Source organism: Cimex lectularius, unplaced genomic scaffold, assembly GCF_000648675.2.
Source record: "Cimex lectularius strain Harlan isolate CLEC.00 unplaced genomic scaffold, Clec_2.1 scaffold35, whole genome shotgun sequence".
Lineage (NCBI taxonomy): Eukaryota > Metazoa > Arthropoda > Insecta > Hemiptera > Cimicidae > Cimex > Cimex lectularius.
Window position 1 is genome coordinate 766,743 of NW_019392746.1, and position 25,162 is coordinate 791,904.

The window sequence follows — 25,162 nt, forward strand, 5'->3', positions numbered from 1 at the left end:
ACAATAAACTGTATACTCTTTACTCCTACTACTATTTTTATAAACAATACATGTGAAATTTTTATTTTCAATTTCCATTGCGATCAATTTCATAATTTATTGTAATGATTAATAAAGGAAACATTTTAAATAATGACATTTTAATATGATGTCTATATTGTTGTAAAATATTTATTGAAAGTTTGTAGTCAATTTTTTTTCAATAAAATAATATTTACAAGTGTTAATACTGTAAACAAAAGCAAATTTTTCACAATTAATCCTGGATGTAGAAAAAAATCAATGGTACTATACTCACAATCAGAACAAAAATGAAAAAAGGCAGTATGTTAACAATGGAGCAAGAAGATAAGAAACAACTTACATATTACAAAATATAGACCAGTCTTCTATAATCACGTCTCAGTGTGCTTTTTCGTCTCACCTCATACCAACCATCAATTTTTTTAAAAGTATTTATTTATCCAGCTTCATTTGATTTGCTTTTATCTAACACCCCTTCTGTCAGTACACCCTATTTTTTATCCTCCATACCATTACCCTTTGAACTAGGCTTGGTGGAACCCAGAAGAGAGGATGGTGGTGCCAGCTTCTTTGAAATTTATGCAGTTCATCCAGGTAAAATTCTCTTTCTTTTTTATTTAATTTATCTTTTTTTTAATGTCCCAAAATTTTTGTCCTAGTTTCTTAAATTAAATTAAATTAAATTTAGTTATTCTGTTATTTCATTCCAATAACTACACATGTTATTTTAATACATTTTATTTAATTAAAACATTGCATTTTTATACAGCATAAATCTGCAAGATATTGGCAATTTTATGGGTTACTGTACTAATTTTCCCCTCGCTTTGCTTTTTAAAGGTGGTTGTTAGCCTTTACTAACTCTTTTTGTTGTTTTTGGCAACTCAACAACATTTCTCTGTTTATATCTGTAAAATAAATAAATAAAATCTATTATATCATAGTTCATATGCTTTAACCATTCATTCATAAAGTATGCACATTAGTACGAAGAGAAAACTTGTTAGAGATAATTGGAGTAGAGTACTTAAGTATAGTGCAGAAAACTTGGGTCTTTTATGTTATTGTTCAGTCCAATTATTAAAATAAATCAAATACGCTCAAAATGGTATAAATGAATTTAGCGAAAATACAAATTACATGAGCATAAGTGGTGTATTTTAATTTTATTGGCCTAATGATTTAGTATTTTAATAAAGGGTGGATATTGTTTTTGAAAGATTGTCAATTGTCAATCCTGCAAATGAAGTTCATTGGTTTTGATTGTGCAAACACATTTGCAACATTTTGTCATGTTCAGTGTTTGGTATGTGTATTAGAGGTTTTATAAGGTGCAGCAATTAAACGGACCACATTCACAATAAAAAATCAAAGAAAGATTGAAATAAAACAACCAAACAAAATCTTCACAAATTAAACAAAAGTTTTTGGGCGTTTTACCTTTTTCTGAACATGCAATTAGTTTGTAAACTAAGGATTAGCATTTGCCGTTATGTGTTTTATGTTATCATTTCTTGTTTTTCTCAACTCACCACATAAATGTGAATAATCAGTAGACGAGAACATTTCATTGTTTTCACAGTCCACTGTACCATACTCATAAGGCAGTTTACCAACAACGTTTCCACTGAAATAAAATAATTGGTAAAAATTAATTATGATTATGATAGTTAATTATACATGTATTATTAATAGATTTTAAAACTGATATTAGCATAAAATTTCAATTTGAAAGTGTTCATCATTTTTTGGAAAACCATCATTTTTTTATAATGGATTTTATTAAATTCATGTGATTCAGAAGATTAACAATATTTACCCTGGTGTGTAATTACAGACCAAATAAATATCTGTATAGCGACCGGTTTTCGTAACAGCAACTCCACAACCGACTAACTTAGTCGCTCCCCAGATCAACTGAAAACTTATAGCATTGTAACACTGTAAATGTTTTTACAAAATTTATCGTACTCACTTGCGAATAATGACCTGTTTCAGGATTAAATGTACCATTGTAGCCGAGATCGACTTCGTTGTACCATTCAATAACACCCTCCATCAAATAGGCTGTCATGTTAATCTTCTCATAAGAGGAATGCACCCAATAAATGTTTTGTCCATGACGCGATTCTGAAATTGGTAAAATTTATGAAACTATTATTTACCTATGGCATCCACACTGATTGTCTGATCTGTCTAATAATTAACATATTCATGAGAAAAGCCAGTTTCACACTATTCCTTATTTAATTTCTAGTGAACTAAGTATCTAGTGTATCACTGTATTCAATAAAGTAAATTGAGTCATGCTGTTAAAATAAAATTGTAATTCATAACAAATTTCTCTCTATTTGATAGAACAGAATAAAAAATTGGTGGTTGAAGTAAACAAATCAGTAGTGCCATAAACAAAAAATAATTTGTGTTACCTGTTGAAAAGACAATTTATTTCCAAAAAGCTTATTATGGTGTTCTTCAAAATTAGGATGGACACTATCAAAAAAATTAAAATATAATTTATTTAAAGACTAGTGTGCCTCAGGGCTCTCACTAAGGGCCAATATTGTTTCTTATATTTTTTAATTATGTTAGTTTCCTCCTTAATAACACCTAATTTGTACTCCTAGCTGACGACCTAAAAAATTTTCAGCCAATTTTCTTTTTGAGTCAACGCAGTCTATTGCAGAAGTACGTGGAAGCCGTCTAGTATTGGTATATCATATCATTGAGAGCAAGAGTTTGATCTTTCACCTAGGGATTACTTTCAATGAAAACTGCAACTTTCTTGACTATATCATAGCTGTTAAAAAAAGTGCTTGAAAACTTGGACTTTGTAAAAAGACAGTAGGTTCACAGTCATGTGGAATATGCTAGATCTGGTCATTCAGATCAATCAAATCACATGATTGAAATGATTCAAAGGAGTGCCTTTAAATACTCAAGAAACAGATATGATGTCCTTTATAACATAAGACAGAATCTGGTCAGATATCAAAACAATGTCTTATAACATCAGACAAGAATTTTGGCTTTGATTTTGTTTCCATGAAAGATTCTGAACAATACAATTGATTCCTTGGGGATTTTATCCAGCATAAGTTTTAGGGTCCTATCAATGCAATGCTTATGAATTGTTTTATGCTTGCCAGCATAGGACAAACTAGGGTTGGGAATCATGATCTCTAAAGTGTTGAGATATATTAATTAATATAAAAACAACACTGACCCATTCTTTGTCTTAATTACAAGCTTTAAAAAAGAAGAGTGCACTAGCTTTAAAGCAGTGTTGCTCTTAGCCCTGTTTTGTAGTTTTTCCTTTTTATTTGTTACATGTGCTTATGTCTTTTGTTTTGAAACAATTTATATTTAGTTTTAAGCGAGTTTTTTATTCTATGTTTTAGTGATTGTCTATGCGCTCTTGACTGTTCAAATTTTGGGTCATTTGCCCCAACTGAACTGTAGTGTTATAAATAAATAAATAATCATTTAGTGTAAAACTTCACACTGATTTTTTTTTTTTTTTTTTTTTTGGGGGGGTGGGTTTCTGCATCTTCCATGGTTTGTCTGTGTGCTTTGTGGATTGTGAGCAATGACCTCAGAAGGAGGTTTTAGAAGTAAAAATTGATCTAACCTCTGTAAAGCCCAACATTCTTTATAAGAAAACTTATATTGCCATGTGGTACTCCAAATTATCTTATGTGTTGAGGAACTCCACTGGTTATTTGTATTTAGGAATTCCTTCTGTATTTAGGTATTCCACTGATTTAATGTGCTTGACATGACCTAGCATCTTCTCACCTGTCTTTATGTAAGGAGATAAAAACTTCTCCAGCATTATATGATGTAAAACAACCCAATTTTGATAGTCTTTGTTTATCAGTGCTGCAATTGGATAGGAGGTGATCTGGTTTCCCTCTGCAACTCTCATGCCATTGAAACTGTTTTTCACTTTTGGCACGCACAAACGTGAAATTCATTTGTTTCACCTCAGTTATTTCACTCTATCAAGAGGTGACCTGCTACGGTTTTTGGAGGGCTCAGATTCTCGACACTTGATTCATTATGCAAGGCACTCATGTAGTTTTAGTAGTTTTAGTTACGAGTTGTTACAATAATTTAATTTGTTATTAATAAATAAATTGTGTATTTTTTATGATTTCTATGCTTGATTTATAATATTTATATTTGCATTTCTTATTCTTTGATTATATATGCATATAAAATTATTTAAACAAAAAAATTCCAATGACCTCTGGCAGATGGATCCATTGTCTAATTAATGCTACAAATTATATAAGCTGTTGTGTTGATTTGTGGATTGTGTCCTTTTATCATGTTTTGAGATGTTAGAAGAAAAGTTTGGAAGTAGAATATGAAAACTAAACGGCTAATAAAATAACCCACAAACTAACAATTGCAAATGGCCAAAACACATCTAACACCAGGAATAATATCCAAATCAGGTTGAGAATAGTGTTTAAACAATTAAATAATAATAGTTTGAAAGAAGTTTTAGAAACAGAAAAATGGTTAACTTGTAAAGAATTTGTATTTTGATTTAAAAAAATGATTGAAAGTCATCCATCTTCTCACCCAAAGTATTTTAACTTCAATTATTTAAATTTGCTTTTTAACTGTACATATGTAGGAACCGATTAGATACCTGTAATTAGTGGATACTTATATCTAAATTTTACAGGATATGGTAAAAGAAGTAGTTAAAGTACCTCTAAGTAGAGGGTCATGTCTGAATTGACATGTGTCCGCCCAATCTTGTGCTTCCTTTTCAAGTGCTTCTGACCAATACTAAAAAAACCCACACACAATAACTTTATTAATAAAAATAGAAAACTTAAATTATCAATTCAAATCATGAGATTATAGGTTGCGAGTAAAAAAAATATAAAGAGATAAAGTTAAAAAAGATATTTAAAATTATACCAGCTATACCAAGGATACAGTATTTAAACCGTTCAGTTACTCATAAAAGAATAATCAACTCATGACTGAGTTTAATACAAAACAATTAACAAAAGGAAACACAAAACACAAAATGTGGAGAATCAATATGAATTTCGAATTGGTTTTTTGTGGAATATTTTCTATTATCTCGGCTGAATTACTACCATGGTTTCAAGAGTCATTAAAATAACTCGCTATGTTCAAAATGAGCATAAATCGTACAAAAAAAACCTGTGAAATGTACTATTTCAAGCGATTTCCGAAGGTCGTTATGTGGGATATCATTAAGGCCTCTCTGAAAAATGAACACGTCTGTACGTCCGACTGGGGAACAAATGTATCTTTCTTTGTTTATTTGTTACAGCATCAACTTTTTTCCTTGAGACCTTGAGGTATCTGACCATTGTGAAACAAACAACAATTACACAAAATACGCCGGCTTTGTTTGTTTTTGAAAACTATCTAGCGGAAGAACTGAAGCGTTGAAATCACCAGCAGCTCGTTTAACGGCCACGATCGATAAGTGCATTATTTGACAAAACGAACAACAACAACAAAAATACGTTTCTTTACAGTTTTAAAGTGGATTTTTAAAATCAAAAACTAAAACACAAAAATTATAACAACTAATAAAATGTGGATTAATCAAGTTCTTTTATATAAAATTTCTTTGGCAAAAGAGAAATGATAAACAAAACAAATTATTAAAAAATAGAGAACAAAATCAAAATAAATATCTTTCGTTTTATATCCATACAATCGATATGCTGTATCACGTTAGTTAATAATGTTTAAAAAAACTTAAAAATTAAAACATTTGCACGGGAAGTAAAAAATTATTATTTCTCAATTCATCACAATCGAACCCAATACTGTAACAAATTCTGCTGTGAAATTTGATTGTGAACGTGTCCTTGTCTTGGTAAAATGGCTTTCACACCACATAATCGTAAAGCGAAATCCTTTTTTTTTAATCGATTTTTTAAGTATCTTGACTATAAAAAAACACATTATAAGGTAAGTAATAAGTATAAGAATAAATATAAAAGTAAATAGCCGACTTTTACCAAAATATGAAAAAATATACAAAAAATCTGTTTAACTTAATTTTATAAATATTTTCAGTATAGGATCTACATAAAATAATTAATATATATGAATAAATCAAAACCAACCAATTTTCTCATGTTTTGAGCCGGGTTTTGTGTCGGTTGGTCCCCCTTAGCCACTTTGTTTCTCAATTCGTTGTGAGTATCAATGATCACTTTTCTTATTTCGTCGTTCATGGGAACTGGAAAAAGTTAACAGTTTAAAGAGAACATTTAGGATTCTAATCACTTCAAAATTACAACAATAAAAAAAAGAATTTTATGACATATTCCATTATGAAATGAGACGCTCCATCATTTATCTTATAAATAAATTTCAAAAATACAGATGTAGGTAAAAAGTCACTAAAGTGATTTTTTTTATTAAACATTTATAAATTTTTTTTGAAAAATTCTAAATTGAATCACATTTTATTTTATGCATTATTATACATTTATAGTGGGTACTTTTAGATTTTCAATCTTCTTGTTCAGGCGTGCTTTGCGTGTTTATTAAGGGTATGAGAAAAGTCAAATAAATCAACTTTCCACAAACTTGATTGCGTGTGCCTGTGTGTGTGAAGTTGAGCCAACATTATCTATTACATCCTGATAATCGATAATTAGATTAAAAATTTGATTATACTTATTATATTATAAAACTACTTATTTATTATAATTACTTTCATATCATTACTTTAAATTTAAAAATTGTAAAAATGTACTCACGTTGTGCGATTATTTATTTTTCTTCTTTACAGCTTTTAAAATCTGTATATATACAGTACATATTTGTATATTTTATGTGAAAATGTTCAATAAATTAATAACATCCAATTAATTATTAAGGAATTGAGTTTTTTAATTATAGGCCTACGATACGACATGGAGGTATGGTATCCTCCGGAAGTGTCACGAGTTTGGTCTGAGAGGCAGACTTCCGGATTTGATAAGGAGTTTCCTCAACAACCGGAAGTTTAGGGTTAGGCTGGGAAGTACGCTATCCGAAAGGAGAGAGCAAGAAAATGGGATCCCGCAAGGATCGGTACGGTCGGTTACCCTGTTTGCGATTGCGGTTAACGGTATCGTCGACGGTATTGAGCCTCCAATGATGATCTCGCTCTATGTCGACGATGCCGCTATCTACGCTCATGGTATAGATTTGGAAGAAGTCGGAACAAGAGTACAGACCGCAATCGACAAAATGGTTGCCAATGCCGAGAAGATAGGTTTTTCCTTTTCCGCGGGAAAGACGAAGGCAGTACACTTCTGTAGACTGAGGAGGGAGCATGACCCCCCTCGGCTGCGGTTGGGGAACGAAGCCATCGTGTACGCGGACCGTTCAAAGTTCCTCGGCATGACTTTCGACGAGAAACTAAGATGGCAACCACATATCACGAATATCGAAGTCCAGTGCAAACGGATCATCAACCTCCTGAGATTCCTGTCGAATTTCAGATGGGGAGCAGAAAGAGAGGTATTGATGACCCTTTTTAAAACGCTGCTGTGCCAGAAATTATTCTACGGTTGTATGGCCTACGGTTCTGCAAGAAGAACGCGCCTGAAAAAATTAGACACTATTTATATGCAAGGCTTAAGATTAGTAACAGGCGCGTTCAGGACAAGCCCGCTCGATAGCATCTGCGTTGAAGCAGGGGTTCTCCCCCCTGCTCTAAAAAGAGATGAAATAATATTGAAATATTATGCGAGCAAATGGGCAAGGCCGGACCATTTCTTATATAAGACCCTTTTCGAACCTAACTCCAGAGAAAGATACGCCCTCCTGAGAACCCGTACGAGGCCGCTGGCCATAAGAGCCGAAGAAATATTAGCGGCGTGGGGAGTAGAGCTGAACCGGGTGGACGCAGAAAAGCTTCCCAAAACGTCCCCCTGGTTACTCCCCGCTTTCCTCGTACGGTGGGATATGGCCAAATTAAAGAAAAACGAAACACCCGAGTATATATATAAAGCAATGTTTGAAGCCCTAAAAGATGAATATAGACATGCGACACCCGTCTTTACAGACGGGTCCAAAACGGCAGAGGGCGTGGGGTGTGCCGTGTACACGGAGGGAGAATTTAAACAATTATCGCTCCCTNAGAGAGAGAGAGAGAGAGAGAGAGAGAGAGAGAGAGAGAGAGAGAGAGAGAGAGAGAGAAGAGAAGGAAGAGAGAATGAGAGAGAGAGAGAGAGGAGAAAAGAGAAAAGAAAAGAAGAGGAGGAGAGAGAGAAGAGAAGGGAGAGAAATAGAGAAGAAGAGGGGAGAGAGAGAGAGAGAGAGAGAGAGAGAGAGAGAGAGAGATGCACAACGACAGCGGGTGAGTGAAAAAAAGGGATAAATTGATTGAAATAGTAAGTTAATAAGATAAATATAAATAATTTCATGTTATATAATTATAATAAAAACAAAAAGTTATAAATAAGAAACATAAATTAATAATGGGCACTCTCAACACGACACGCAAGAATGGCACAATTACACAGAAGACAAACACTTTGAGCCCTGATGATGTTCTCAATAAAGATCGAAACGTTGGCACGATAAAGAAAATGTTTTTCTGAAACCTACATCACACCAGACCGCAACACACGATTTCTGAATAATTAATAAATTAATAATTTTTTTCTTCGTTGTGAAAAATTCCTTTTTTGTCTTCATTTGTAAAAAAAATTAATTAAATAAATGGAATAAAAATGAACAAAAAATGAATTTCATTAATTATAAAAATATATGGCATATTAAAAGGAATAATGTAAAATTAAAAATGTTTCCATAAAACTTGAAATTCTTGAAAATGGCATAGGATCGCCTAATCGTGAAATATCGTAATTAATTATTATTTTTTAAAAAATTATAAATTTATTTAAAAAATAAAATAAAATAAACTTAATTTTTTAAATGTACATTTTGAGTTGAATGAATTAGTGTGTAGTTTTAGTGACAAAAATTTCGTGTCTTCTTTCGTTTGCAGTTTTATTTAAACGTATTATTTTTAAAAAAAATCTCGTTTAACTGGAATGAAAAAAAAAGAAAGATTTTTCTCCGAGTAAGAACATCGTCTTTGAATACAGCAATCTCCATGTTCCTCATTTAAGCAATTTTTATCCACTCATTTATGTTAAAATTAATTGAATCTTACTTACAAATAACCCGGTCCACACATGTTGGAGTTACGAATGCAAAACAGGAGAGGATGAGTGTTAATCGTACTGTTAACATTGTTGTAAATGATGGAATTTGACGGATGGTGGGGTCTATTTATGTACGCAGAGCGTCCTGTGCATGGAGGAGGGCTTGTCGGACGTGACGGTACAATTAGCTAACGTTCGTACTTCTTAGCCTGAGATAATCAGCGTAGCTAGTAACTAGCTAGTAGTAGTTTTAATGATCAACTACAGTTTCATGAGTCACTAATCATTCGGTTCATGAAAATCTTAGCTTTTCAAGGGCACTAGGAAGCAATCTCATCCGCCTGTTTCAATATATCACAAATATAGCAATCCTTTGTTTTCCAACGGTCGTGAGAAAAGGGAACGTGCTTCTTGTTTGGGTTAATTTACAAAAAAAGGACCCAAAAGTAATCGCTATCTGGCTTTGATCGGTTGAAGACGAGATGAATAGGTTGTTTCATTGGCATCCCTTTAATTAGACGTCGTGTATTTCTGACACGACCTTTGCTTTTATTTTTATTTTATTGAAAAACAAAATAGCTTTTTGTTAAAAAAAAAAAGTCAATAGCTATAAGCTAAGACGCTATCATCATTTCTTACAAATTTAGCAGGCGTAATTTTTTAAAATTTTATTTTAGGACAGCCATTTTGTCCTGTATCTCTGCCGAAGTTCCATCGCACGTTCGAGAATTAAAGAACGAGATAAAATCTGGATAACATGTTGAAGTAACAAAATAAAACTAATCGAAATACTTCCACGACTTGTTAACAAAACGACGATTTATGACTAATAAAAGGTCAAAGACAACATGATTTCAAGGCAATTGAATTTATTAAAAAGTATTCATAAACAAGATTCCCATTATAAATAAGGAATTGTTGAGAATGAATAATGAATACAGTGTCCGCTTTAGACTACGACTTAAAAAAGTACTCATCGTTAACGTTAGTTATTTATAAATGGCCTAAAGACAAAAGTAAAAAATAATATTGCGCTAAAAATAAGAAAAACGCGTAAATACAATAAATAATCCATTGCAGTTCGTGGTCCGATCGAACAATTAACATTTTTCAATTAATTAATATTTATGAAAGGTATTGGTCGAGATAAAAAAAAGCCAGTGTCACGAGCTGGATTCGAACCCACGATCTTCGGTCCGGTCGTGACTTCGATCCGATCGGACACCAACTTGCCATCTCAACCTCACCTCTCGAATTTTCCCTCCTTTTTGCCATTTTTCAAATTTTATCTCGACGAATACCTTTCATAAATATTAATTAATTGAACAATAAATAATTGTTTGGAATCATACAATAAATTATATTTATTCATTTTTTACTCTTGCACTTTAAAATTTTAATCAATACGAAATGCATTGCTCCTATAAATGGACAGAAATAGTTTTCATGGGGTGCCATCATCTCCAGAGAAAATGGCCAGTGCCGTTCTCCTGAGAATAAACAAACAGCAGAAGTAGGCTTCTTTCCCTCCCCAATTTTTTAAGTCATATATTATGTCCTCATCCGTCATCACTTACGATTCCAAACCTAAAAAGACACTTTTTATTTTTTCCATGCACTGAGAGTCTTTTGTTTGTCTCGTGTGCACCGTCATAACCGTCTGAAGTCTAGCTCCCACATGGAACTTATTGAAATGATTCTGTGTATTCTGTGCTTTCTGCTGCCTATTTTGCCCTTCAGGCAGCCTCTTCCTTCCTTTCTAGCAAGATTTAACCAAGTTGTTTTTTTTAACATTTCTATTCTATATCATGCTTAGCTGAATGATTTCAGCCTGATAGAGCTGTGCACTGCTTGTTTAAAATTAACTGCGAAGTAAAGTAATTCAACTTACCTACCTTACAATTATCTGTTGGGTGTCAAACCACTTTACGTATTTTTTAATATCATTATCAATGAAAAAGCTGTCGCAAATATAAGCTAGCTGGACATCCTAACTACTTGGACACTACGGTCCCCTTCCTTTAAAACTGTCAGTGTGACATACGGATTCATCTTTGTTCTACACAAATGTCCTGCCTGTGTCTGTCGATTTTTTTTTTACCTTGTTTCAACAAGGAAGTAAAGGAAAAAAGACATCCAGAATGCTGATAAGTCCAAAGTTGTTAAACTGATAAATCAAAGACGTCAGCCACAAATGATCTTACATGGCATAATGGTATATGGTCCATTACATTAGTCTTTTGTCAGATAACAAGCTTATCTTGCAAAAAAAAAAAAATGGAATTTCTGAATAAGCAAGACCAAGTAGCATATACAACTTAAAATCAATAATGAAAGCAAATCCGTCTCGTGACTTTAATACATAAAGCCAAATCTGATTATAATTATAAAATAATATTTATAAGGAAACTGTTTCTAAAGGCAATAAAAAGACCAAAGATTAATTTAGAGCGTTCTCTCTTCAAATGTATTGTTTTTAAAACAATTTGCGGGTTCTATAATATCCTTGAGTAATTCAATAGTTACTTTATTGTAAGTGTTGCTGATGATTAAACTATTTTCTTTTGTACATTGTTTGTAGGCTTCCTTATAAAACAGAGTTTACCTTTTGAAAATTAAGGCTTATTTTTTGATTATTTTAGGATTTTATTTATGCTTCCCCTATTTTCCTAATTGAAATTGTTCTTACACACTAATAAATTTTCAATTAGTCTGTCAGTAGATATTACATATAGTTTTGTATATGAGTTCATCTGTATTATAATTGTTCAATTAATTCTTATTTTTGCTGGACAGTTGTTCTTCTTGAACAATGTAGAAAATAATTTTTTACTGGAGATTTTCAGCATCCAAACATATGTCGTAAATTGAGGGCGAGAGAGATGTTTATCTCAGAAAGTAAAACGGAGTCAATCAGTCGTCATGATTTACCTTTATTCCAAATTTGTCATTGGGGAAATAAAATAAAAAAAATAAACACTCCCCTTACAAAAGCTCGCTTACTTCATAAAAATCCAACAAAGGTCTAGCCTTTTAGCAACCAACTGTCGTATTCACTATCCAACTTCTAACTCATCACTGGGCACTGACACATGACTAACTCTATACTGAAAATGACTCGTGACCAATTATCAATTTAATTTGACTGCTGACTTACTGACTACCCTTTTTTTTTTAGCACTGGATTCTATCCTCTGGCTTCACCATTTGGCATTTTTTATGGAATTCTTAATAGTCCAAAGAAGACACAAAATGTGTTGATCCGAGTTTTATATACCTCATTCCAGCTATTCAATACAGTTAATACAATGAACTTTACACAATTAAAAGTTACAACCACAATAAAAAGTAATACAATTAAATTTCATTTTTCTGATTAACAGATCTTTTAAAACAAGTTATCCTTCCTGAAATGTTTTCTTCTTAAAAAAAATTATCTTCTCATGACATATTTTTTATTTAATTAGTACTGCAGTAACCAAGTGATTAGGGAGTATGACTGTTATTAAGCCCTCCTCTATGACCAATATTACTTTATTTTACTTTTTTAATAGAACCGATGCTCTATGTTTCAGATTAGTTCTTGCGCTGGTCTTTGTAAGCTTCTCATAATAACAAAAAATGAATTTAATTATATTTAATGTGGTTATTTGTAGAGCAAAGAAAGTTAAAAGTTAAAAATATCTAAAATATTAAAGGAGAGAATATAGTTTTTAATGATTTTTCTTTTAAATTTTGATATTTCCCATTTGTGTTAATCGAAATCTTTACTTTCAACTGTATCATCTGTGAGTCATTCATTGTATTTTTTCCATTATCATCTATTTGAATTTCTGCGTCATTGTTCTCATATCTTCATTCGCAGAATCATTATGATGGTTTCTTAATTCTTGTATGACTAAGGAAAGCCTCTTAAAATAAACATCCTTTGACAAAAGATAAAAATGTGTAGAGATTAGTGACTGTTAATCTATAGTTATTCAGATCTCACGATATCTGAATAACAAAAGATAAAAACTCGATTCAACATTCTTTTATGGTTATTCATTTAAAGAACTGTTATTGATTGTTGATAATTAGCATTTATGGATTATTTTATATATATAACCAATATGGTTATATTATATATTGGTAGTTTTACATTTTTATTAATAGTTCATAAAATATTGCTTTTATATTTTAGAGAAAATTCATCTTTGGTTGTTTTTTTTTTTTTACAACGGATTGGACAAAACTGTATGGATGGAAACTTATGTAGATGACTGACTGTAAATACAAGTTTTAGGTTTTCGAAAGTTCACAACTATTTGTAAATTTAAAGTTTGTCAGGACTGGTGAACACTGAAAATACTTGCTACAGACAAAATGAGCAAAAATAATCAGAGTAGGGCTATCTTTTATATTACATAGTTATTAAATGCTAACAGGTAATTTAACTTAATACGTTGAGCTCAGATTGATAAATAAATGTTTTCAGTTTAATATCTTTTACAATTGTAGTTTTCCAATTGTGATAACCCAACTTACTAGAACTTAATTTACCACCGATATAATCACGATAGATCTCACTGGACTCAGAATAGGTCTTAGGTGTATCTGGAAAGATAGTTTGATGCGTGTTTTTGAGGGAAATATTGAACTTCCACGTATCTATACCTGTTGCTTGTTTCTCCATATATTAAGCATCCATAAACTATGTTTAAAATAGATAAGATGAGGTGACTTTTAGAAAAAATGGTCTTCATATTAGCCAGAGACATTGTAAGTATTTTTTGTGGGAAATAGGAGCATTAGTAAATTCCATGGGTGTTGCTGGGAATCGAACCGTGGTCTATAAGCCAAGAGTCTGTGACACGCTAACTCGGCTTCCGGAGTCCCTTTACGGTTCTGTGGAGTTTGAAAGTTCCTAAGGGGATGTTGCTACATTGTAATGAAGGTTTGACAAACTTTAAAAATTTCAGCAGAGGATGTCACAAGTTCACTTCAAATAGCTTCAAGGCAGACAATATTGTCACAGGTGTCCAGAACACCGAGCTGAAAGATTTATATGGTCTATATGATTTGGTAGATTTTAGAAGCCCAATTTTATTATTTCTGAGGTTGCTTCAAGATGTGTAGTTATTGTTCATTATATCATGTTAACAATTGGGATGTGTTGATCCAGTTAAAAAATTAGTTTAATAAACTAAAAACAGTAACAATTTAAAAACATCCTTCATCAACAAACTTGTTAAAAAATTAAATACATAAAATGTGGCAAATAATTTTGTAGCTGAATCCATAATTTATTATGTCCTTGCCATCTTCAATTAGTTGACTAGCTGTTTTTTGTCTAATTACTTTCTAATATTAACCTTATTATGGCCCTAGAATTTTGTTGTAAATTAAAAAAAAAAAATTTTTGCACTACAATTTTATTATTGCAACTTTTTTGTTTACATTGCTATTTTTTTTATTTTCATACATTAAATAATATAAGAAAAAATATATAAATAAACAGGCAAGTATGGACACAAAAAGATAGATAATGAGAGAGAGAGAGAGAGAGAGAGAGAGAGAGAGAGAGAGAGAGAGAGAGAGAGAGAGAGAGAAAGACACACAATGATGATTTTCTTCTAATTGTTTGGAATTCTAAAGGTTGTCAAGATCAAGGGAGCGCACACTTGAGCGGGAAAAAAGGGAAGACACTGGAGGACTCAAGATATCGAATGCATCAGAGAACAGGCTTTACAACATAAGAATATGTAATAAATATTTTGCTTCATTTGATTCATTGCAGAGTTGGCTAATTAGATAGGGCTTAATTATTACTATTTTTAAAAAATAAAGTTCATTTACATATTTTCATTAACTTTAATTTAATTGAAATAGGCTTACTATCCCCAGGAAAATAGTGTGGCACCCATAATTATCTGGTGTCTGTAATCACAGGTCCTGTGATAGAAGGGAGAGGGGAGAGAGAGAGAGAGAGAGAGAGAGAGAGAGAGAGAGAGAGTGAGTGAGTGAGTGAGTGAGTGAGTGAGTGAGAGAGAGAGAGAAATCTACGAACAACAAATTAGAACAGAATTATTGACAATGAAAGGTTGTGTAATAGTCACTAAATACAATTGATAGACTATTTATTTAAATAATTGTAAATTGTCCATTTAACATACTTTTTATTGTAAAATTAACAAAAAGATTTTTAAGAATCAATTATTTATTTCTTGGCTTTAAAAGATCATCGAAGTTAACATAGAAATGTCTTGATGAGATACTAGAACCTTAAAATGAATATCAATTATTTATGTTTCTTACAAAGTAGTTTATTTTACATATAAATTAAGTGTTTATATATTTTAGATTTAAAACAGTGTTAAACAATAAGTAGTATAAATTTATGTACAGGAGATCATCCACAGGAATAAATACATACAGAATATAAAAAAATAGAATTATTGATAAAAACTAACTAGAAGAATGACATCCAGGTAGGCTATTACTCATTGAAGCTTCCTGTTGCCCTGGCGTGCTACAACAATAAAAACAAAATATTAATTTTTTTATTGTAAACAACAAATAGGGATTCAACTCTCAAACAGTTTTGTCATAGCCAATCAGTGTTAAAGTCAGAGAAACGCAGTAGAAAAGTTTTGAAAGAGTTAAAGAGAGTTTGTAACATGCTGAATCCTCCTCGAAAGTAATTGAAAATCATAAAATAATATGTAATAATGCTCTTACTATCCCAATTTCTTTAAAATCGCTTCATATTCAGTCGCTTTGGCCAGCCTTCGACTGGCCAATTTCTTCAATATTGTCCTTTCGCCTTCAAGTTTTTCAATTTGTTTTTCCCTTTCCTTGACTCTCGACTCGAGCTCTGACAGAGACTTATACTGGAAAAGACACAAGGAGTCAAATTTAATTTAAGGAGAGAATAATATTGTATTCAGCTTACGCTGTCTGGCATGACAGGGGTAGGAGGTCTTTTTTCAAATTCTTCTACCTTGGATTGAAGAATTTTGTTTTTACTCATGTACTCAGAAATCTGCAAACACAATGTATATAAGGCATACATATAAATATCATTAATAAATTATTATTTCAGTTTATAAGACCATGATGCAATTAATTAGTTCTAGTCACAGAAAAATGGATTTTTGAACAAGAACTAAAAAGAAGTAATTCTAAAGATCACTGTTTCTGAAATAATGATAGTCAAAGCACAGCACTTTCAACATGCCAAGTTTTGTGCTTTCACTTTACTGGTTAATTACTTGAGTCAACTATGACTTGATTTTTTTTGGGCATTGTAGAATGACCTTGCTCTTAATATACAGAAAACAGCTCTCAGTTTTAGCTATCTAATGATTTATCATCAGCTGTCATCTTAGTAGATGATGAGTCTTCATTGGACCCAATCTAAGAAATTGATGTCCTTGACAGCAAGTTAACATGGAAGGAACATATTTTTCACAGCAATCTAAACTCGGCGGCCAATTGTTTTGATATAAGAATGCTTAGACAGTCGTCAAGTGCCTATGTAATCAGAGTGGTTTATATCTTTCAGGCCAATCCTCAATTACAGACTGTGTAGCTCACACTTAACTAAAATTTTTCTAATTAGAAAAAGAATTATTTGTGTTATGTACTAGGCTGGCTAACTTAATTTTAAAAAAATTAAGAATTCTGATAATGTCATGCTTATATTCTCTCCTTAGCAAGTTTTGCTGTTAAGCATAAACATATGCTTGTCAGGAACTCACATTTTCATGGGTATGGCAACTGATTTCCACTATATAATAAAAAACATGCAAATTAATAACAGATATGTGTGATAATTTACAACACCCTCCCACCAGATGTTAAACATATAACATGATTTCATTTAAGTTTTGAAGGTTTTTTTTTATTTCATAATGCTTTCACAGTTTGGAGGAGTTCCTGAATTTTTAATTTACAGGATTATGTGTAGACAATATATAAATTATTATTTTAGCTGACAAAGTCATGTAATTTGTATTTTGCGGCAATACACACTTTCTAGGGAACAATGTTTCAGTGCATTTCAGCTATAAAGCAATGAGGAAGAAAATTATGTGAGAACGTAAGGTCTTACAGACTAAATGTACAACCAAACTTCAGATTTTGCAGAACCCAAGAGGAAATGTCTAAAAAAATTATTAATTAATTAACATACTGTAATTTCTTACCCTAGTTTTGTAACTTTGGATGAGACTATTTTTCTGATGTAAAGAGGCTTTAATTTTCTCCACTTCTGCTTCAAGAGACGTCGAGTGAGTTGTCTTAATCATTAAATCAGTTTTAATTTTTTGAATTTCTTTTTTCAACTCTTCTGATAAATTATCTAGCAGGAAAGATATAAAATAAATAAATATACATGCAGTAAAATATAATCAGTAGTATACATACCATTTTGCTGCAATTCTTTGAGTGGCCTTTTCTTTTCATTTGACTCAAGCTCACCTAATTTGTTATGCAGGGTTTTCTTCTCTTCTTCAAGCTTTTCAATTGTGTTTTGACAAGCTTTACGCTCGTTAGCAAATCCAGTTTTATATTTATTCAACTCATCTTCAAGGTGTTTTCTTCTTTCATTTTCTTTTTCAAATTTATCACGTTCTTCTTTCAATTCGAGGGTAATTGCCTTGTAGTCAGCGACGGCTTTTGAAATCCTTTGTTCATATTTAATATTTTCTTCTTCAAGGAATTTATGATCACTATTTAACTTTTCTTGCTCTCTGCCAAAGGCCTTCAATTTTTCTTCGTTTCTCTTCAATTTCCCTTCCAATATTCGAATTTCTTTTCTTAAGTTTAATTGTTCATTAGCTTCTGCTTGGAATTTCATTTCAATAGATTCTATTCGAAGTTTTTTAGCTGCAACGATATTTTCTAATGACACAACTTTCTCCTCATATTCTTTTATTTTCCTATTTAACTCGTTAATTTTTTCTGTGTGGACAGTATTAACGTTTAGTTTTTGTTCAACTTCATGCAGTTCAATGAGTTTTTCTTTTAGATTTTTTTCAAGATGTTTTATATCCGTGTAAAGGATTTCATTTTCATTATCCAGTTGTTTGCTCCGCTCCTTTTCTTCTTCCAGTTGCTCTTTTAACTCATTACAGAGTATTATTTTTGTCTTTATATTTACCAGGGCTTCTTCAAACGTATTTCCATCAACTATTCTTATAACATTTTCACAAGTATTGTCCAACTTTTTTCTAATAGTTTCATATTCAGCAGTCTTTTCTGTTATTTTTAGTTCTAAAGAGTGATTTTTATTCTCAAGTTCTTTTAATTTTTCTAACATTTCTTTGTTGCTTTCAAGGAATTTTGCATTGTTTCCTTCTAATTCTATCATTTTATCACGGAGTTCTTTTTCAAGGTGTTTTATGTCGGTGTAAAGAATTTCATTTTCATTGTCCATTTGCTTGTTTGCCTCCTTTTCATCTGCCAGTTTTTCTTTTAAATCATTACAAAAGGATATTTTTGTTTGTATGGATGTTAAAGCTTCTTCGAATGTATTTACCTCTACTAATTTTATTATTTTCTCCAATTTTTGTCTAACATTTTCGTATTCGGAAGTTTTTTCTGCAGTTTTCTGTTCTAGAGAGTGATTTTTACTTTCGAGTAGTGTCACTTTTTCAAAAAGGCTATTGTTATCTTCTAAACATTTTTTATTTTTATGATCCAATTCATTAACTTTTTCATTTAATTGTTTTTTAATATGCTTATTATTAGAGTTCAATATTTCATTTTCATGATATAGCTGTTTGTTTGTCTCTTTCTCTTCTTCGAGCTGATCTGACAACTCTTTGCAAAGAGAGAATTTAGTCTTAATTTTCGAAATGGCTTCATCGATCGAATTGCAATCTACAAGCATTTTAATTTTAACAAATATATCATGGATTTCTGTTTCTTTTCTTTCTAACTGTGTTTTAATATCAGACAACAAACCTTCAACTTTATTATGTTTTACTTCCAAATCTTCTATGAATTTATGTAATAGTGATGTGTCGTGTTTGTATTTGCTTTCCAAATTGGTGTATGCCGATTCAGATTCTTCCAACATTTTATTCTGCTTTACAAGTCGGGAATCTAGATCATAAATAGTTTTTTCTAGGACTTTTACTTGCTCTGAACAATTATTTTCAGAGGATTTGTTAACTTGTGATTTCATACTTTCGATTTCTGCAATTAAATCTTGTTTTTCAGACTCGAGCTTCTTTTCCAATGATGAAACTTTCTCAAGTAAATCTGTTATTGTATTATCCTTCTCTACCAGATCTTTTTTAATACCTTCAAGTACAGAATACTTCTCAATTTGATTTTTCAATTTATTTTTTAAGTCAGTTATCTCTATGACTGCTGCCTTATTTTCATCTACAACTTCTTGGTATTGAATGTTTAATTTATTACAAGTCTCATTTGCCAATTCAATTCGATGATTGAATGATTTAATTTCAGAATCTTTTGTAGTAAGTTCTTCAGTCATTGCTGTGATTTTGTTTTCCAATTCTTTTGCCAGCTTTTTGTACTTTTCGCATGCAATCGTCTTTTCTTCTATTTTAAAAGTTAAATCGTTGAAACGTTCCTGAAGAGCTGGGGATTGTTGGCAGAAACAATTAGGATTCTTCTCTCTATTAACCTCGATTGTTTCATCAAACAAATACCTGTTATTTATTTTGTTTATTTCTTCTTGGTGATCTTTTTGCATTTTTTGGATTGTTTCAATTTTATTCTGAATTTGAACTTTTAAATTAGCATTTTCATCTTTTATTTTGGTACATTCTGAGTTCAATTTATCGTTGTCCTTTTCCAACTCGTTTAACCACGCTGATCTACGTTTTTCTTCTTCTTCGAGCTGGTTGATTTTTTCAGAGCCAAGAGAAATTGTTTCTTCGTATTGCCTTTTAATGTCATCAATCAAATGCTGTTCTTTTTCCATTATTGTCATAAGCATTTTTCGATGAAGTTCCATCAGGGGAAGTTTCATAAGATCAAAAACACTAGTTGAATCCTGCTGAAGGCCATGCAATTCATTGGCAAAATTTCTCTTAAAGCTCTCTGCATCCTTTAAGTCATTTTCTAATTGTTTAACCCTGTTGTACAAATCGTCGGATGAAAATTTAGTCAACAGTTGTTCTTGTAGAGATTGAATTTTATTCGTGATAAAGTCCCAAGCTGCGCTTGGCTTCATATTAGGTATGTCATGATTGAGGATAGACAGAGCAGCCTTCATACCAAAGTTATGCTCGTCAATGTTACATTTTATTAGATTTAATTGAACATCAATGCTTTCTTCATTGTGAACTATTTCTTTTAAGGTTGATTTGATCATGTTGTTTTCCATTTTTGTTACCGTTAACTCCGATTCAAGGGCTTCTAAAGATTTCTTAAGACTTTCATACGAAGAAACAGTCATGTTATACTCATTCTGTATATCCATTTTATTTTTCAATAGATCTTTAAATGAAGCTAAAGCAATATTTGACTCTTCTAATTTCTGAACAGTCCAATCTTTTAAATCTGTTGTGGACATTGATACTTGTTTAGATATCTTTTTTATTTCTTTTAGGCTTTCAACAACTGTTTTCAATTGATTTACCTGCGCTTGGCTATTCTGGTACCTTTCTTCTAGCTGGCTGAAAGACCCTTTAAGTTCGGCATATTTTTCATTATGCTCTTTCATCAAACTAGAGAGATTTTCGACCGAATTTTCTTTCAGCGCTTGTTTTATTTCAGCAATATCTGTAATGACGGTCTCAAAATGGTCAAGCGCTTCATTGGCCTCAAAAATATTACTTTGCATTGAGTCAGGGCAAACTATGTCTTTTAGTTTAGAAATCAATCTTATACAATGATCTAATGATGCTTTGTCTGCCAGGAGACGAGCCTCTCTTTCTTTGAATGTTGCCAACTCTTGTTCAACCTCAGTGCACTTTTTGCTGATTTCAACATATTGATTTTGTAAATTTTTTTCAATTTCTAAATGTTGTTTTAAAGAGTGATTTTCGTTTATTAAGTTTTTGACTGTGTCAGCTATGGATTTACTGTCGATCTCAAATCCATTTTCATTGAAAGTTAGATACATTTTTTGACAGTTACTTTCTAATTCCATCAGCTGTTCCAATTTTGCCAAGGACGTTTCTAACTGCTCTTTATAAGAATTGACTTCATCGATTAAATACGTATCACAAATATCCTTGACAAATTCATGCATATCTGCTGAAGACTGATTGACATTAGGGCCATTCTTTTCGATCTGTTGCAGTACGAGTTGAATTTTCTTAATGTATTGAATTAAATTTGTGTCATCCGTTAATTGGTAAAATAAAGCCTTTTTAATTGGATTCGTATCTACTACTGAACTCATACCGTATTCTTCATCGTTCATCCTTGAAGCCAAAGGTGTACTATAATTGGAATCATTGCTATCAGTTCCATTATCTTTATTTGTACTTTCAGAGAATGAATTGTTCATGACAACAGACTTAAACGGATCAAGAGCCGTAGAATCATGAACAGGATTCGGCATCTGCATGCTCTCTTCTAATAAACCACACCTTAGTGTTTTATTACCCACTGACTGGAAATTGGAATTCAATGGACTTTCAGACACTGATAAACAAAGGGTTAAATTATTCCAATTATTCTTCTGAGGTGAAATATTTGGTATGTTGGGATGACGGAATGTGGAACATTTCAAACAATTTTGACTGTCTAATTTTGACAATAATTCCTCAATTGTGTTATCTTTACTTTCTGACATCTGAGCAAACTTGAGTTTCAATGTTTCAAGATTCTTGTCATTTTGTGCAAGTTGTTCTTTTAATACTGTTATCATTTCCTTGAGATCTTCAATTTCCAGACCCTTATTTTCAACCTGATTACTCAGCGAAGATATTAAGCTTTTCATATTGTTCAGATCTTTTTCTTTTTCATTTAATCGATTTAAATGATCCTCTTTCAGCACACTGATTTCTTTTTGGAGTTCTATAATTTCCATAGTTTTATTTTCTACAAGCTTTTCTGCAGAGGCTACAGATTCCGATAGGTCATTCAAAAGTTCATCCTTTTTATTCAATTGTCCAATGAAGTTGTCTTGGAGTTCCGCATTGTTTTTTTCAGAGAGCAAAAGTTGTTCCTTGAATGCTGATACCTGCTGTTGAAGATATTCAATATCCAAATTTTTCTCTTCTAACAACTTCTTTGAATCAGATAATACTTTGAGAGATTCGTGTTTATTGTTTAATTCCTCTGCAACTTTAGCATTATATATTTCATTCAGTTTTAAAATTTCGTTGCTCAATTCTTCAATCTTCAATTCTTTATTTTCTATTTCAGATGTTAGAGATGATATTGACTCTGTCATATCCTTACAAACAACGTCTTTCTTGTTCAATTGTTCTTTGTACATTTCATCTAGTGAATTATAATTGGATATAACTTTCTGAAGTTCTTCAATTTCAATATCCTTTTGTTTTAAAGTTTCTGTAATTTCGTTAAGAGAGAGATTCTTTTCATCTAACCGTAGCTCAGAATCTTCTTTTAATGTGCTCAGCTCTTTTTCTTGATTTAATAGCATTTCTTTATAATGTTCAAGACTAGTTTGAAGTTTTTGAATCTCTAAATTTTTGGTATTGACTGTTTCTTCGAAGTCAGCATCTTTCTGTTTCAAAATTTCAGACATCTCTTTAAGAGCAACATTATTTTCATCTAACCGTAGCTCATAATCTTCTTTTAATGTACTCAGCTCTTTTTCTTGATTTAATAGCATTTCTCTATGATGTTCAAGACTAGTTTGAAGTTCTTGAATCTCTAAATTTTTGGTATTAACTGTTTCTTCGATGTCAGTATTTTTCTGTTTCAAAATCTCCGTCATCTCTTTAAGAGCAACATTATTTTCATCTAACCGTAGCTCATAATCTTCTTTTAATGTGCTCAGCTCTTTTTCTTGATTTAATAGCATTTCTTTATGATGTTCAAGACTAGTTTGAAGTTCTTGAATCTCTAAACGGTTGGTATTAACAGTTTCTTCAAGGTCAGCATCTTTCTGTTTCAAAATCTCAGACATCTCTTTTATAGTAGCACTATTTTCATCTAAACGCAACTCATAATCTTTTTTTAATGTACTCAGATCTTTTTCCGCAATTACAATCAACTCTTTATGGCAATCAAGATTATTTAGGAGTTCTTGAATCTCCAAATTTTTGCAATCAAGTTTTTCAGTCAAATCTGTTACTGAATCCGTCAACTGCTTAATGACATTGTCTTTTCGATCTAAATCTTGAGAATTATCAACTTTATGAACGTTGTAGGCATCAATTTCCTTTTTGAGTAATTCAATTTCAAAATTTTTATTAGTTGACAATTCTCGGAAAACAGCTTCTTTTTGTTTTAACTGTTCTGTATAATCAGAATTCAAACAATCAATGTCATTCCTTAACTTTTGAATTTCATTATTTGCCGAGCTTAAAGAGTTGTTTATTTCTGTAAGAATATCATCTTTGTTCTTCAATTGTATTTGAAAATTTTCTTTTAGTGTTTCAATATCATCGTAGGAAATTGTAGCTTTTTCTTTAACTTCCAATATTTCTTTTTTTAAACTATCAATCTCTTGTTCCTTAGCATCCACAAGTAATTTTAAAGATAATGTTGAATCAGATAGTTCTTTTATCGTTACATCTTTTGTAATTAATTCTTGTTTTTGTTGGGTGTAATATGATATTTCTTGTCTGAGCTTTTCAATCTCCAAATCTTTACTCGAAACTAGATTGTTTGAGGAAAAAAGGGAGTCAGATAATTGTTTCAGATCAACGTCTTTTTTCATTATTTGCTCTTCAAAACTCTTGTTCATTTTTCTCAAAGCTTCATTTTCGGATTCTAATGAATGAATTGTTCTGTTTGTATTTACCACCTGGAAAGATCATTTACATGCCAAATTTTAGGATCTTTTAAAACTAAAGTGACAACCTCAATACAATAAATGTTCACTAATTGTACAACAAATCAAATTATGGCCAACATTAGATTTGATTTACTTACTTCATCATCTCTGTTCTTCATTTCAGAAGAATTTGCAGTCTTCATTATGGATAGGCTATTCCAAGCTTCCTATAAAATAATAATATAAATAATAAGTGCACATGGACATTATTAAATATAAATTATAAGTTTGAATGAGATAGGTTTAAGTTTTAATGCATAACCGGAAGATCATTCATGATCAGACTAGAAAACAGCAGACACAAAACCAATCTTTTTTTCTTCTTTTTACGAAGGTATTTCAACTATATGGTATATGAGGTAATATGAACTCTCAGGGTGCCATTGTTTTTGGAGGGGGGAATTTGTAAGTATATCAGGTTTGAATGCAGTGCTGGTGGATTTGAACCCAGGACCTTTACCTTACAGTGATAAGCACCATGTTAATGCCTAAACCGTTGCAGCCACTGACACCCACAATAAAAATGAAAGACTAGATAGAATAAGAACAATCAAGTTACAGGTTCATCACTTCACCGATTTTCACACAAATTTTATAATTTAATTTTTATTATTTTTCAATTTCTGAAATATATACAGGCTTGTAATAACATGCATGATTTTGTACACAAAATATAAAATCTATATAAAATCAATTAGTTGTTCTTCAATTCTTTATTAATGTATTAAAATAAAACTAGGCTATTATTAATATTATTATTTTAAACAAAACTTCCCTAAGTCAGGAAATTTGGATAATTTTAAGACATTATTTTAATAAAAGTTTTAAAAAGTTATCTTTAAGAGCTAGAAGAGGGCTCCCGAGCAAGATGATGTCCGACAACGCAAAAAATTTCGTCGGAGCTAAACGTGAGCTGTCCGAACTTTATATCTGGTGGGCCTCTGAGAATACGAGACAAGAAATCGACGCCCAGATGGTGAAGTGGAGCATCGAATGGAGCTTCATACCGCCG

At 31.5% G+C, this 25,162-nt stretch overlaps 2 protein-coding genes across 12 annotated transcripts in view; both read right to left on the reverse strand.

The window, feature by feature from the left end:
* Positions 1–746: 746 nt before the first annotated feature.
* LOC106669332 (venom allergen 5-like) lies at positions 747–12,295 on the reverse strand. Of its 2 annotated transcripts, none has more exons than XM_014398747.2 (7): positions 12,210–12,295; positions 6,162–6,277; positions 4,752–4,830; positions 2,000–2,154; positions 1,844–1,941; positions 1,557–1,651; positions 747–932 (listed from the first exon to the last, which is right to left on the reverse strand). In XM_014398747.2, the coding sequence occupies exons 2-7, from the start codon at positions 6,270–6,272 to the stop codon at positions 859–861; spliced, it is 612 nt and encodes a 203-aa protein (XP_014254233.1). In that variant the 5' UTR covers positions 6,273–6,277; positions 12,210–12,295; the 3' UTR covers positions 747–858. The 2 variants fall into 2 exon arrangements, with proteins under 2 accessions (XP_014254233.1, XP_014254232.1); XM_014398746.2 differs by lacking the exon at positions 12,210–12,295 and adding an exon at positions 9,219–9,377.
* A 2,451-nt stretch (positions 12,296–14,746) lies between these two features.
* LOC106669293 (golgin subfamily B member 1-like) overlaps positions 14,747–25,162 on the reverse strand; it is a 37,702-nt gene continuing 27,286 nt past the window's right edge. For 9 of the 10 annotated variants that reach the window (XM_024227166.1, XM_024227168.1, XM_024227167.1 and 6 more), the window contains 7 exons: positions 24,249–24,317; positions 17,616–24,120; positions 17,396–17,550; positions 16,141–16,230; positions 15,927–16,078; positions 15,659–15,717; positions 14,747–15,469 (listed from right to left, as the gene is read on the reverse strand). In XM_024227166.1, coding sequence (XP_024082934.1) covers positions 15,402–15,469; positions 15,659–15,717; positions 15,927–16,078; positions 16,141–16,230; positions 17,396–17,550; positions 17,616–24,120; positions 24,249–24,317 — 7,098 coding nt within the window. In that variant the 3' untranslated portion in view covers positions 14,747–15,401. Of the gene's footprint in view, positions 15,470–15,561; positions 15,718–15,926; positions 16,079–16,140; positions 16,231–17,395; positions 17,551–17,615; positions 24,121–24,248; positions 24,318–25,162 lie in introns of those variants that run through there. The other variant, XM_014398656.2, reaches the window with a different exon arrangement.

What these genes read in the sequence shown, in the direction of transcription:
- LOC106669332 (XM_014398746.2), bottom strand. Translation starts at nt 9,294, where the DNA reads ATGTTAACAGTACGATTAACACTCATCCTCTCCTGTTTTGCATTCGTA. An exon ending in CTCAAAACATGAGAAAATTG is followed by an intron (nt 4,831 to 6,161) that starts GTTGGTTTTGAT and finishes GGGTTTTTTTAG; the next exon opens with TATTGGTCAGAAGCACTTGA. An exon ending in ACATGACCCTCTACTTAGAG is followed by an intron (nt 2,155 to 4,751) that starts GTACTTTAACTA and finishes TACCAATTTCAG; the next exon opens with AATCGCGTCATGGACAAAAC.